This window comes from Malassezia globosa (genome assembly GCF_000181695.2).
Source record: "Malassezia globosa CBS 7966 chromosome Unknown mgl_sf_1.1, whole genome shotgun sequence".
Taxonomy (NCBI): domain Eukaryota; kingdom Fungi; phylum Basidiomycota; class Malasseziomycetes; order Malasseziales; family Malasseziaceae; genus Malassezia; species Malassezia globosa.
In genome coordinates, this window is record NW_001849874.1 from 876,101 (window position 1) to 889,367 (window position 13,267).

General features: G+C 52.4%; 5 protein-coding genes across 5 annotated transcripts; 3 read left to right on the forward strand and 2 right to left on the reverse strand.

Moving 5' to 3' along the window:
* Nucleotides 1-117: 117 nt before the first annotated feature.
* Nucleotides 118-450, forward strand: MGL_0400 (uncharacterized protein; the record flags this gene model as incomplete). The annotated part of the gene is made up of 1 exon (XM_001732573.1): nt 118-450. The coding sequence occupies one exon, from the start codon at nt 118-120 to the stop codon at nt 448-450; it is 333 nt and encodes a 110-aa protein (XP_001732625.1).
* A 499-nt stretch (nt 451-949) lies between these two features.
* Nucleotides 950-2,833, forward strand: MGL_0401 (uncharacterized protein; the record flags this gene model as incomplete). The annotated part of the gene is made up of 1 exon (XM_001732574.1): nt 950-2,833. One exon carries the CDS (start codon nt 950-952, stop codon nt 2,831-2,833), a length of 1,884 nt encoding a protein of 627 aa, XP_001732626.1.
* Nucleotides 2,834-3,112: 279 nt separating this feature from the next.
* On the forward strand, nt 3,113-3,994 carry MGL_0402 (uncharacterized protein; the record flags this gene model as incomplete). Its single annotated transcript, XM_001732575.1, has 1 exon — nt 3,113-3,994. One exon carries the CDS (start codon nt 3,113-3,115, stop codon nt 3,992-3,994), a length of 882 nt encoding a protein of 293 aa, XP_001732627.1.
* A 90-nt stretch (nt 3,995-4,084) lies between these two features.
* Nucleotides 4,085-9,235, reverse strand: MGL_0403 (uncharacterized protein; the record flags this gene model as incomplete). The annotated part of the gene is made up of 1 exon (XM_001732576.1): nt 4,085-9,235. One exon carries the CDS (start codon nt 9,233-9,235, stop codon nt 4,085-4,087), a length of 5,151 nt encoding a protein of 1,716 aa, XP_001732628.1.
* Nucleotides 9,236-10,836: 1,601 nt separating this feature from the next.
* Nucleotides 10,837-13,107, reverse strand: MGL_0404 (uncharacterized protein; the record flags this gene model as incomplete). Its single annotated transcript, XM_001732577.1, has 1 exon — nt 10,837-13,107. One exon carries the CDS (start codon nt 13,105-13,107, stop codon nt 10,837-10,839), a length of 2,271 nt encoding a protein of 756 aa, XP_001732629.1.
* Between the last annotated feature and the right edge of the window lie 160 nt (nt 13,108-13,267).

Sequence of the window (13,267 nt, forward strand, 5' to 3'; positions counted from 1 at the left end):
CTCGATGGGGTATTACATAAGCTTCGTTGCTCAGCTCCCCTAACATTTGGAGCGGCTTCGTAGCGACAACGTTCCTGGAGAAAAGGGCGGCAGAAAGAACGTGCGTTGTACAGGGCTATGGCAGCGCATGTCAAGGTCGTAGCTCGTTTTCGGCCAGCACATGCACCCGGAGATAGGATCCAGTCTGGTGACGATGCCGTCATTGTTGAGCACAAAGACTCGCAGTCTGTGAGCCTTTCTCGTGGCTCCGATGCGACATTTACATTTGATCATGTGTTTCCTATGGAGACCACTCAGGCACATGTTTTTGAACACAGTATTAAGGGGACTGTGGATGATGTACTTCAAGGGTACAATGGGACGATTTTTGCATATGGTCAAACAGGCTCCGGAAAGACGTATACAATGATGGTATGTGGATTCATGCTTGGACGATGTGGGAAAGCGTGAGGACGTTGTGTGACTGGGCAACTTGTGCTTATACTGACTCTCTTACCAGGGCTCAGATATTTATGATGCAAATACGCGCGGGATTATTCCGCGCCTGACCGACCAGATCTTTGATGGGATCCTGCATAGTCCACCGTCGATCGAGTACATGGTCAAGGTATCGTTTATGGAGATCTATATGGAAAGAATTCGCGATTTGTTAGAACGTGCGTACGCGATTGGAGAAAGCATGGGCGTACTGACATGTGGCCTTGTAGCTGAACGAGTAAACTTGCCTGTCCATGAAGATAGGAGCAAAGGTGTACGAGTCAAGGGACTTTCAGAACATTATGTGAGCAGCCCTGAGGAAGTGTATGAGACGATTCGGCGGGGCACAGCCATGCGTGCTGTATCCTCGACGCGTATGAATACCGAGTCGTCTCGCTCACACAGCATCTTTATGTTCACTGTGCAACAGCGGAATACTGAGAATGGTGCTAGCAAGTCTGGTTGTTTGTACATGGTTGATCTGGCCGGCTCGGAAAAGGTCGGTAAGACAGGCGCCAGTGGCCAGACGTTGGAGGAAGCGAAAAAGATCAACAAGAGCTTGAGTGCGCTGGGCATGGTGATCAATGCATTGACAGATGGAAAGTCGTCGCATGTGCCATATCGTGACTCCAAGCTCACACGAATTCTTCAAGAGTCACTGGGTGGCAACTCGCGTACGACTCTCATTGTCAACTGCTCACCCATTGCGTACAATGCTGAAGAGACACTCTCGACACTCCGTTTCGGTGTGCGTGCCAAGTCGATCAAAAATAATGCAAGAATCAATGCTGAATTATCGCCCATCGAGCTTCGAGCTCTCGTGCGCAAGGCCAATGCAGAACTCAGTATGTACAAAGCCTATGTTGGAGGCTTGGAGACAGAAATTGATGCTTGGCGCCATGGCCGTGCTGTACCACAAGAAGAATGGGCACCCCTCATTGGTGCCCCAGCGAGCCTAAAAGAAGATACGACAGGCGCCGCGACTCGTACTATTGAGCGAGCCGCGATCGAAGAGCCGATGAATCGGGAGCCTATTGCGGGTGGGTATGTGCAAGAGCAGCAGCTCTTGCAGCAGAACCGCGCGCTCGAGACAGCAATGATGGAGCTTCGCTGGAAGGTCGATGAACTGCAGCAGGAGAATCGCGATTTGAAGGAACAGACCCAGATACCCATGCGTTCTCATGCACTCTCGGAACCGCTACATACAGACGATCATGGTCATCGTGCTCATCCACAAGTCCGTTCCACTCGTGAGCAGCGGATCCAGGACATGCTTCGTGCTTTGGAAGGGCAGCACGTAGCACTAGCGCCCATGATGCAATCGATTGAGACGCTCCTCACAGCATGCCAACAGCAGGCCGACTTTCCGTTGCGTCTCGACCAGATTCATGCGTTGGAAGAGGGTCTTCTTCAGACCTATGTACAATTATCTGAGCAAGTGTTATCGGCACGGATTGCGGCGCAAGAAGTGTCGGTACTGCAACAACAGAAGCTGACGTTGGAAAAGCGGAATGCCGCTATTCAGCAGCGGTATGACCTGATTACGAATCAGATCGGTGCCTTGGAGCATAGTTTGCGTGTCGGTGATGAGGGCGCTATTCAGCTTGCAGAGCTGCGCTCCATGCTGGAGGAGCAGTCGTCAACGAGTCTGGCCAACTCGAGTTCGGAGGCATTGCATTTGGAACAGCTGCTGGCGATACGGAGTGAAGAAACGGCGGGACTAACGCGGTCGCTTGATGATCTGCGTGCGAGTCACGAGGAACAGCGGCATGCGCTCCAGCTTCTGAGCGCTTCAATAGTACAAGGAGAAAAGGCGGGACCCGATCCAGCTACCGTCCAGCGATTGGTCGATGCGTCGCAGCAGATGGAAAAGGCGCGCGAACTCGTGACATTGCGTCTGCGTGAGTACGAACGGCTCAAGGAGAAGCTCATGCAGGGACTGCGTGAACGCAGCGAGCGTGTTGTAGACCTGGAGATGGAGCTGGAGGATATGCATGACCAGTATGCTGTATTGCTGCAAAATCTTCAGATGGGCACGCAAAAGCGCAAGATGGGTTTGATTGAGCGCCGACTCGAGCAGCTGACGCATGTGCAGCAGCGCCTCATTGAGCAGAATACGGTACTCAAACGGGATGTGGCTCTCGCTGAGAAACGATTGCTCTCAAGGGCCGAGACGATCGAGGAGCTCGAGTCGCGTCTCGAGGACAAGCAGATCGATGAGTGGGAGGAAGCGGCCGATGCTCATGCGCGCATTGCTAAGCCCTTGCGCGGTGGTGGTGCTGCCGTATCGTCCCATGAGAGTGAAGAGCATCAGTCCGGTCCACAGGCGCGGCGCTGGTTCTTTGCTGCCTCTTAGTTCTATGAAAGCCGGGGTTGTGGAGAAATGAAAAACACGAAGGTCTCGTGTGTTTGGGCGAGAGGTGCGGTCATTTTGGTTTTTTCTGGTTTGCTGGTACACGCTTCTTATGCGCCTGTCGTTCTTACTCCACATGTTACACACATAGCTTCGCTCCATGTTGCCTAGATCACACCCTAATATATATTCCCGATTTCACACACACACACACACACACACACACACACATACATATACATATTCATTCTGTTCTTGTGAGGAGCATTGTGCCCAGACGCGATGGCTGACTCGATCAATTTTCACAACGCGACAGTGGAAGACATCCTGTCGCTCGATAATATCCGTGCGACGCTTCAGCGGATGGAAGAGTCCATCGTGTTCCGACTCATTGAACGCGCGCAATTCGGACACAATTCGTGTGTTTACCGGGACGGAGCATTTCCAGAGCTCGTCGAAAAGGAGAATTGGACTGGATCGTGGCTTGCTTGGTCGATCAAAGAGACCGAAAAGTGGCATGCCAAGCTGGGGAGGTGGCTTGCGCCTGATGAACACGCATTCACCCCCATTGAGCAGCTGCCGCGGCCTGTTCTAAAACCGAACGACTATCCAGATATTTTGCATCCCCACCATGTAAATGTAACAGAGGAGATTCTGGCCTTTTACACACAAGACATAGTCCCAAAGATTACGCAGCAGGAAGGCAAGCCTGAAGATGACCGGCAGTACGGCTCGTCGGTCGTGTGTGATATCGAGGCACTCGGTGCCATTGCACGGCGTATCCACTTTGGCATGTTTGTGTCAGAGTCCAAGTTTCGCTCAGATCCAGCCGCCTTTGTGCCTCATATCCGTTCGCGCAACATTGATGCATTGTCTGGCCTTATTACGAAGCCGGCTGTTGAAGAAGTGCTTCTTGCTCGTGTGCGACAGAAGGCTGATGTGTATGGGCAGAATCTGGACCAGACGTCCACGCACCACCCAGGAACTGAGCGTCGAAAGATCCAATCTGAGGATATTGTGCTACTCTACCAAAAGTTTATTATCCCATTGACGAAGAAGGTGGAAATCGATTATCTGCTTGAAAGGTACGTACGCGTATGTGTGTGTGTGTGTGTGTGGAGAGAGAGAAGCAGGGGCAGCGACAACGAGGGGCTGGTTGGATGAAAGCATGAAATGAGACTTACTCTTCAGGCTAGAAGGCGTGTCAGAGAAACAACTTGCTGAGCTCACGTCGACAACGCAGCAATCTCCTCGCTAGAGAATCGAGCGACACAATGGACATGTAGATGCACCACTTGTGCTCACCCACTTGTACAGACAGCTTCCGTGGAACTTGTGTTTGCATGTCCTGCACGGCTTGTTGGGCAGCGACTGATCTGTTGGGCTGATGATCGAATAACAAATCGCACACTCTGCGCCTTCATATCCCTGGAACTTGGCTTCGGCATTTCTCTTGAAGAGCATGAGTGCATCGAGGATAAGCCCGTTTTTCCCACTAAGCAACTGCTGCACAGCAAGGAGCCACGCGCGCCACTGGGCCTCACTCACACCCACACGCTTGATATCGCGGATTTCCACACCATGCAGAGGGTAGTCAGGGGGCAGACGAACGCCAATTTCCATCGGGTGTTCGTCGACCGTGTATGTAGCGACGACTTCGTTCGAGGATAGCACTTTGATCGACATGGCCTCATCCTGAATACGCGAGAGCGACGTCGGATCACGGAGGTGACTGAGCTCTCGCTCAGCGAGCAAGGGTGTACAGAACTTGGACGTGAAATGGTTGACAAAGATGGAGAGTTGCCGGTCACGGATACTCATCCACCAGTCGCGCACCTGTGTGGGAAGATGCACCAAGGCTCGATAGTATACATGCGCTGCCAGCGCCTGCAATCCTTTAGGCGACGTGAGTGGCAGCTGCGTCAGGTCGACATGATCGACAGCCCAACGCGATGCATCAAACGCCGGAATATCGCCCATGGCACGTGGCATGCCAGCAATGAGAGCAAACAAGCTGGGGAGAAGCTGCGTGTGCGTCAGATGGTCTGTCTGGAGCGCACCAGCAAAAATTGTGCGCACAGGAAGCGATGCCTCATCAAAGTGGTCTAGCACAGCGAGCCACTGAAGCAGGAACGAAAACACCGTTGAGCGGTCATCTTCCACCTCTTCCCAGAGTGCCGGGGTGAGAGCTATCGCTTTCTTCAGCGACGATACCAGTGGCGCATTCAGCTCGGGCGCACTAGATGTCGACAGTGATCCGAGCGAAATCTCGACGACTTGCTCGCGTACGCGCTCGTGAGTAGCAGCGCCAAGCATCCGAAGTGCAGCAACTTGGAGTTGCCGGTTCGTCGAAGGAGTGCACACGGGTTTCGTCAATACCTCTTGGTCTTCAGGGCTCGCGAAGCGGCTGGACGGCACATGCATATCGACAAGCTCCGTCAGAAGCACCATACTCGCATCTTGCACGTCATTTGGGGTACCGCGGGAAGCCGAGGCGTGTATACACGCGCCAAGGAAGGCATCACGCAATGCGTCCTGAAGGGCATGGCCGTGTTGCTCGATAGTATCGCGCACATGCTCGTGCGTGCGCAGGTCGTAAAGTGTGTTGAGCAAGCCTAGCGTCAGGTACAGCGTCGGCCAGCCAGTGTCTTCGTCCAGATCAACTGCATGCATGTTCTCTTCGACAACATCGAGCATGAGGTCAAGATGCCGCCCTGGCACGCTCTGAACGACAGGCGCAAACTCTGTCAACACCGAAGCAAGCAAAGCGAAGACCGTCTCACTCAGGTCGTCATCGCTAGTGATCCACCGCTGAAGACCCTGTAGAACAAACACGGCACGTTGTGTGGGGATCAGCGCGCGTCCTGCGCTCCATGGCGCAGCAGCGCAGCGGAGCATTTGCAAGCCATTCACACCATCAGTATTGGCACGCGCAGGAGGCACACCACTGAGGTTCGCAGCGATCTCGTTTCGCCAGCGCTCATGGCTCGGTGAATCGTATGCATGCGTTCGTGTCGCACTGAGTATCGCGCACGCGAGAGGCGTGTGTGGTGGTCTCATTCGCATGCCTGTCCGGACCCACATCTCTGCATCTGTCGTTGACGCGGAGCTGAGGGAGAGAATACCTGCGAGGAGTCGCGCAAAAAGCCGGGCGAAGCCCACAGACTCCGAATCCATAGCATGCGTCCACACTGAATGCATTAGGGTCGTAAGTGCATCAGACGGGCTGCCATTCAGCATAGCCTGTGCGGCTGATTCATGCCAGCTAGCGGGCAAGTCGGACGCCAGCATAGACAGACGTCGCGTGACGGTGTGTACGAGGCGAACAAGGAATGACTCCGCGATGCCTCGGTCCATTACCGTGGTGGTTTTCGATGAGTAGTACACCTGCAGCCAAATCTTGGTGTCGCCAGCGATCAAAGCATCTTCTAACACGAGCGCGGTCAATGCAAGTAGAGGAAGCACATCAATCGACGACATCGCATCTTCACTCATTTCCATGCAAGCATCCGCATACCGGGCGAGGCGTTGGAATTCGGACGGCGACACAGTGCTGACTCTAGAATGTATCGGAACCATTGGATCGTGAATGACAAGAAACGGACTTGCCGCACTTGAAGCCACAGATTGCATAGCCTCTTCCCAGTGCGACGGCTGTAAGCGGACTTGGTCTGAGTACGGCGCGGGTAGTGCACGTGAAGCTTTCAAGATGCGACGTGGCGGCATAGACCCGCCAACAAGTTCTTCCTGCAGAAACAACGTTGCCTGGGCATATAGGGCTGATGAACGGTCGGCCAGTTGGTTCGTTAGCTGCATCCACATATGGCGTGCAGCTTGTGTCGCGACCTGATCATGCAGATAGCCTACCTGCCACAAGAGCGGCACAACATGTCTTTTGACCTCCTCATCTTCATACAGCTGTGCAGCATGCGAAGGGTCGATTGCCACCCAAGAGCCAAGGATCTGCAAGAGACCTGCCTGTTCCGCAAGCTCGGCATGCGCAGCAGACTGAACGAGTGCACGGATCAGCCGGAGCTCGATGTCTCGAGACTGGAGCCACGCAGGCGCATCGAGCAATGGGAGCCAAGCGCGCGGCTCGGATTCTAGTTGGCCAAGCGTAGACAACCGCCATTCTTCCAGTACCTGCGCCCCTGGCAGCCGATGCCCCGCTGCCTGCGCGACTCGGACCAACATGGGTAGGGTCGACAAGGGAGTCTCTAACGTAGCACGAAACAGAGCCTGCCATACCTCATCCAGCGCAGGCATTGCTTGCATATATGCTGTGTAGAAAGAAACAGCATCATTCTCCGACACTCCCTCGTTTCCCAGATGACTGGGAATCACATCCGTGGCTATAAGTGTCAAACGCTCCGATACGTGCGTGTCACTAGCGAGTGCATCATGCGCAGGAGATTGGAGCACAGATGCAAAGTGCGGCAAGAAAGTCGGCTGGAAAGCATCTAACATTCGCTCGACAGTGGCGTGAATCATGCGCTGCACGTCGCCACGGAGCGTGTCGCTCACGCCTGTTGAAGAACACACATAGACAAGCAGTTCCACAACAGCAGCCAGGTCATCCTCTAGGTCAATGGTTGAGAGCATACTGGATACTTTCTCAAGCGTGTGTGCCAGCAGTCTTGTCTCGCAAACAGTCACATCAAGCGTGGGCAAACATTTGCCGAACTCGCGTGCTGACTTGAGGCGCAAGCGAGGAGGCAATGATTTAGACTCGGAGTGAAGGATAAAGTGATCGAAGATGTAAGTGAGTTCCTCTGTCATCAATGACGCCGTTACTTGCACTTGATCAGCTGATACAGATGGCTGTCGAATAACACGCATGACCAGGTAGCGCAGACACTCACACAGCATTGTCATATAAGCATCCCAAGCATGGGGATCTGACATGCCTTGAATCAAGCCATCAGATATACTTAAAAGAGGTTCCATCATCAACGACACTGACTCTGGCGTGTGCGGCAGGATGTCGGCTGGCATTGTTGAGAGAAACACAAGAATGGTAGGGAAGCATGTGACCGGTGCCGAGGGCGCAATCGTCTGCATCCACGCCACAAACTGTGCATATGGCGTCATGGATGCTTGTTCTTCATCGTCGCTGTCTTCATGCTCGTCGTTATCGAAATCGTTGGTCCAGGCGCCTGGATACTTCCGGAGAAGTGGTAAGCACACCGCGAGCATGTCGAGAATGACGGGCGCGTCCCGTTCAGCAAATGCTGCATGCAAGACCATCGGCAAAATCACTTCTTTGTTGCGATCAAGCATCGCACCGTCAAGACGGAAAAGCAACGACAGCACATTCCATGCGCGCTGTCGAGCAGCAGGCGACCCAATACCAAGGGCATGAAAGTCCGTTTCCCCGGGCCACTCTACAGGCAAAAGAGCTGTCCACATTTGTGTCGATTCGAGGAAACCTTCAAGATCCGGTAAGAGGTCCTGCGACATGTCCATCAATGCATGCATGATCCCAAGGGCACCTGCTACCAATCTGCTGTTCATTTCATCAGCATTTTCCTCTAAATTCGTATCGCTGCGCGTCTTGGCGATCATATCAGTTCCTTCTTTTGGCGCCGTGTTTTGGAGCGACGGCGTTACCTGCGTCAGCGCTGCGACAGGGGCATCTGTCAGCAGAATCGGGCGCAAATGCTCAAGCACAAGCGGTACATATTCTTGCAGACACAATTTTGTAGGTTGTGCGTTTGGCTCATTCCATGTTACGTATCTCTTCCAAAGCTGTAGACCAAGCCGACCGACGGTGCGACTGGTGTCGTAGCTCAGCACAGCCCAGAAACCAATGATCGAGTCCATGTAAGTAGACGATAGCAGTTCATCACGGATACAAGACGAGTCTGGACTGGGCGTGGGAAACTCAAGCAATGCGGCGTGAACTTGGAGTGTCAATAGTCGCACACGTTGTGAAGGCGATAGCGCGAGGCGCGGAAATAAATGTGACCAGCACGGAAGCATAAGCGCAAGTGCCTCACAGCGCTCCTCAACCGAAAGCAATTCATACGGAGCGCCGTCATCCATCTGAGGCGGAGCGCCCTGGATCCAGGCGAGAAGGGATTCCATTGTACGCACACGCGTTACTATGTCCCTTTTCAGTGCCTTTCTAAGAAGAACAACAAGGTCAGCAGGGAGCAAACTAGCCAATCCCATAGAATCCAAGGGGAACGGCGGTGGCTTGGGTGGCTTAGGGGGAGGCACATATGCTTTTTTCTTGGCAAGCTGCTTCCGCTCTTTCTTGGACAACTTTTTTCTCTCGCTGCTCTTGCCTGTCTTTAGCGTCAAAGTAGGCTCAGATTCGCCTCGTTTCGCAGCAGCAGCAGCGGCATGCTTTTTGCGCGTACCGGGCGTGGCAGACGATTTGCCACGAGATCCCTTGGGCATGGTTGTCGTTCTGACACTGTCATTCAAGCATGGGTGTCACGATTTTGCTCCACGTCAAGCGCCTGCAATCTTTACAGACTATGACTCAACATGACTAACCATGTAATGACGCACGGTGCAGGAGGTGGATGACAAACGAGCGAATTTTGTGAAGCCGAGCAAGTCAGAGCCATAAACGTTGGTCATCCTCGCAAGGCACAAAATCAATCATCCATCATGGCGGGCCCAGGGATGGAGGTGTTTCGTTTCGGAATGTACGCTTAATAGCTGACATTTAGGTATTTGATGTTTCCTCTTGGGTTCATGTTATACTTTGGCGATCCGAACTGGTATGAGAAATATGTGCTACCGGTATGTGGTGTCTTTGATACGTAAAACATCGGAATGAGAGAAAGCTGACCGTGTCCAGTCGCGTAGCCGCTTCGTTCCGCCAGAAACAGATTTTGTATGTGTGCACGAAACACAAATACGGGTAATGGAAAAATGCTAACATGTTATAGAAAGTGCCTCATTCCAAGGAGGAGCTCCAAACGATTATTCACGAGAAGCGAGAACAAGCATCGGTCACTAGGGACCCGCAAGTCAAGAGTCTTTTGTCGGCGTGGAAGCATGTCGACAGGGAGCGCATGATTTAGTTGAGATAGTTTACAAAACAAAATACTATAGGAGCTGTGACGCATCGCCACGCAGTGCTAAATACATGTTATCGACGCCAGGAGCCTGTTGAAAGGTGTGTAAGTCAGCGAAAGGAACCTCTACACATACAAAGCTTTTCACAATTTGGTACACTTCCGCGTTATGATAGCGAAGGCGCGTCTTTGGATCTGTATAATAACCCTGCCGCACACATGTGAGCATAGATAGTCATAGACATACGATGAGTCCAGTGATATCGCAGTATTTTTTTGAAGGAAGAAGGCTCGGTGGCGCTTGAACACTCGTGTCTGAATTAGCAAGGCCCTTAGGAACGTACATGTCGGAACTTCGCGCGCGGGTGCAGCGGCTGTTGAGGAGGTCGCAGGGACTGACTCTTCATTCTCTTCTTGAACCTGCGCTTGAGGATCTTCCGCCTTTTCATGCACCATCTTGCGTCGCTTCGGTGTGCTTTCTCCGGATCCGCGCTTCTTACCTGGCTCGACAAGCCCTCGTTTTTGCAGATACGCGTCGCGTTCTTGGTTTAGGATCTGCTTCAATGTCTTGTTGCGTCGTGTAGGCACAGGCGCGCCATTCGCTCCCATTTTGCTAAGATACGCTGCAGATTTGAAAGGTCTTTGGTCCACATAGACGGAGAGGTCCTCCGCCGTGAGCGTCGAATCAGACATGATAGCAAACTAAGTGGAGCCTAAACTGTGAAACGCACTGCCTAAGCAACAGGCTAGTTATGCCATGTTGGGGGAAACCCATCGTCGTCCCCCCCCCCGAAAGAGAAATAGAATCACGTGCATGTCAGGGTCCAGCTTGACGGGAGCAGCCCATACAGAGCATACGTGACGCCCATCTAGCTTGCATGTAACATCTGTGCTCGCTCACATGATGCCCGTGTTCCTGAGTCAATTCCCAGAAGAGTCAAGATAAAAAAAGGAAGCTTTGAGACATGATCATCAAATTCCTATAGCAGCACTAAAAATTACAGGTCGGTGATCGGATCGAGCGCCGAGCGCCTGAACACCGTCATCATCAATCGTGTGGTAGTTGAGTACCTTTACCCTACCTTTCGTAGGAGTCAAAACATCATCGTGGAGAATAGATTCCATAAGCGAATTGTTCTTATTTGATTCGGCAATAGCATGAATCCAGTCAAGTGGGGCATGAACGAGGATATGGTGACTCGATTCCGAGCCGGCGTGCGATTTTGAAACATCATGCTCATTAGCATGTTGATGGCGATGGATGTGTTTGTTAATCCAAGGCATAAAGCCACTTTTGTTCTGTCTGGCTGCAATGTCCGCCCGCGCAGTATGTTTTTTTGCGGATGCATTGCTTCGCCACAATACACGATCACACCATGATGGCACACGCTGCTTCGCGCTCGAGTCATACAATACAGAGCGCACAGAGGGTGCTTTGTCTTCCAAACTGGTCAGCGAGAGTTTGTGGGAAAGTGCGTCAGTGGTCGGCAAAGGAGTCGAAGAGATACTCGAGCTTGAAGGCGCTGGATCCAAGTTTTCCGTGACAGATGAGCTTGTAGACACGACTGAAAGTGTAGAGGAAGACGCCACAGAACCCAGGGTTGCTAGATTGTTTTCTTGTCGTTGTGCAGCTTGTTGCTTGATGGTCTCCTCAGAGCGGTCGAGTTTCCGCAGAAACCGACGCCATAGAGGCCGTGGCTTCTCAGATACTGATTCTTCGTCAAGTGATTTTGCGCTGGATTTCCGCGAGACAGAGCCTCCAGGCGGGCGGGCCTGCTGTAGCATGATGCTTGGCTGGTGTCGAAGCTTGTGCTTTTGCGCTTTTTCCAGGTCGTACTTGTATGTGGGAGGAAAATCAATGGGTGCCTCTCGGAAACCTTCAAGCGCATTTCCAGTCCGTAATAGTTTGCGAAGCTGATCAAATTCGAGTGCATCGTCATAGGACTGTTGCTGAAGGAGCCAGTCGGCATGCTTCCGAGTGATGTCAACACGGAAGTTGAGGTCTCCGCACCAAAAGCAATGATCAAAGCATTTCGTAATGTCATTCGACTTGAGTAGCGGATGGTTCGGCGGGAGAAACGTGTCGACTTTGAGCTCCGATTTAATTTTTTCGATGTTTGCAACGCGTGCATCCAGGCGATTTGCGTGCGCAGCCAAATGAGCATTGATAAAAAGTAAACGGGTTTCGCCGAGCTTGAGACTTATGCCAATGCCACCCTTATTGCCCATGCGGCCGGCCAAAATACCGCTCTTAACTGCGTGCGCACTTGCGCCACGAACGCGATCCATGCATCCGCGCCACACGTAAACAGCGGTGTAGCAGCCCATCATGCGCTCCTTTATCAGTAAGCAATAAGGACCCAACTGTTCAGGAGGATTTCGCATGGACCTAGGTGAAAAAAGAGGACGAGATATGTGTGATTCAACACTCGCTGGTGTCGTACCCGGAGTGTCGGAGTCACTTAGACTCGTTTCACCCTCATTTGTATCTGAAAACATGGCCCGTGAGAGCAATTCATTTCCAGACCGCTGAATACCGTTACAAAACCAATCCTGACAGATCTTGGACCAGGCACGAGATGTGACAGTGACGCGCCGTCCATCACTATTAATTACCTCTTCTTTTTCATCCGAAGGAGAGAAACTGTTGACGCCTGAGACCGGCGATGGTATCGACACGGAGAGAGGGGGGCGTTTCATCGAGGATGCATCAGTCCCGAATTCCGGCGTTGATGAAATCGTAGGCGAAGTCGTGGCCATGGCAGCTTGGATTTCTGACGGAGTCAAGTCGCGCTTCGTACGCGTCAAGCGATACGCATCGCCAAATTCACCGGCAGTGTGGATTTTGTGCATTAACTGACTTCCCTCGCCCCACGGACATTCCTGGCAAGACACCACCACAACATGATACGGATGGACATCTGACAAGGGCAGTTGAGGGATGCGATCCTCTTTGGGCACATGTAATTGACCTTTGGCCTTGACACCTTTATATGCATCATTAAGAATGGTGTTATCTTCGTCCCAGTCCGGTGAAGCCGGCTCGTATACACCCACACGTCCAAATAAGATAGCCAGGTCCCCTAGGGGAACGTGGCCATGCATGTTCCAGGTCATGATACGGACCTTGATGGTAGGATGCTCTGGAGACGAAATCGCATCGACATAGCGCTCAAATGCGCTTTTGACATGCGAGGATGTTGTGGACGAGCGCGATGCGGATGTGTGGATCTCATCGGGCATCGTGTCGAGACAACAGTCCGTTGGCTAGCCGTTTATTGATCTCCCTCCATTTCTGGGTGAACGCGTAAATAATCAATTCGGGCTTGCCATGTGGGACAATTACGAAAGCACAGAAATAAGCATGCCTGGACTCATGCGACCAATGTGTTCGGAAAACAAG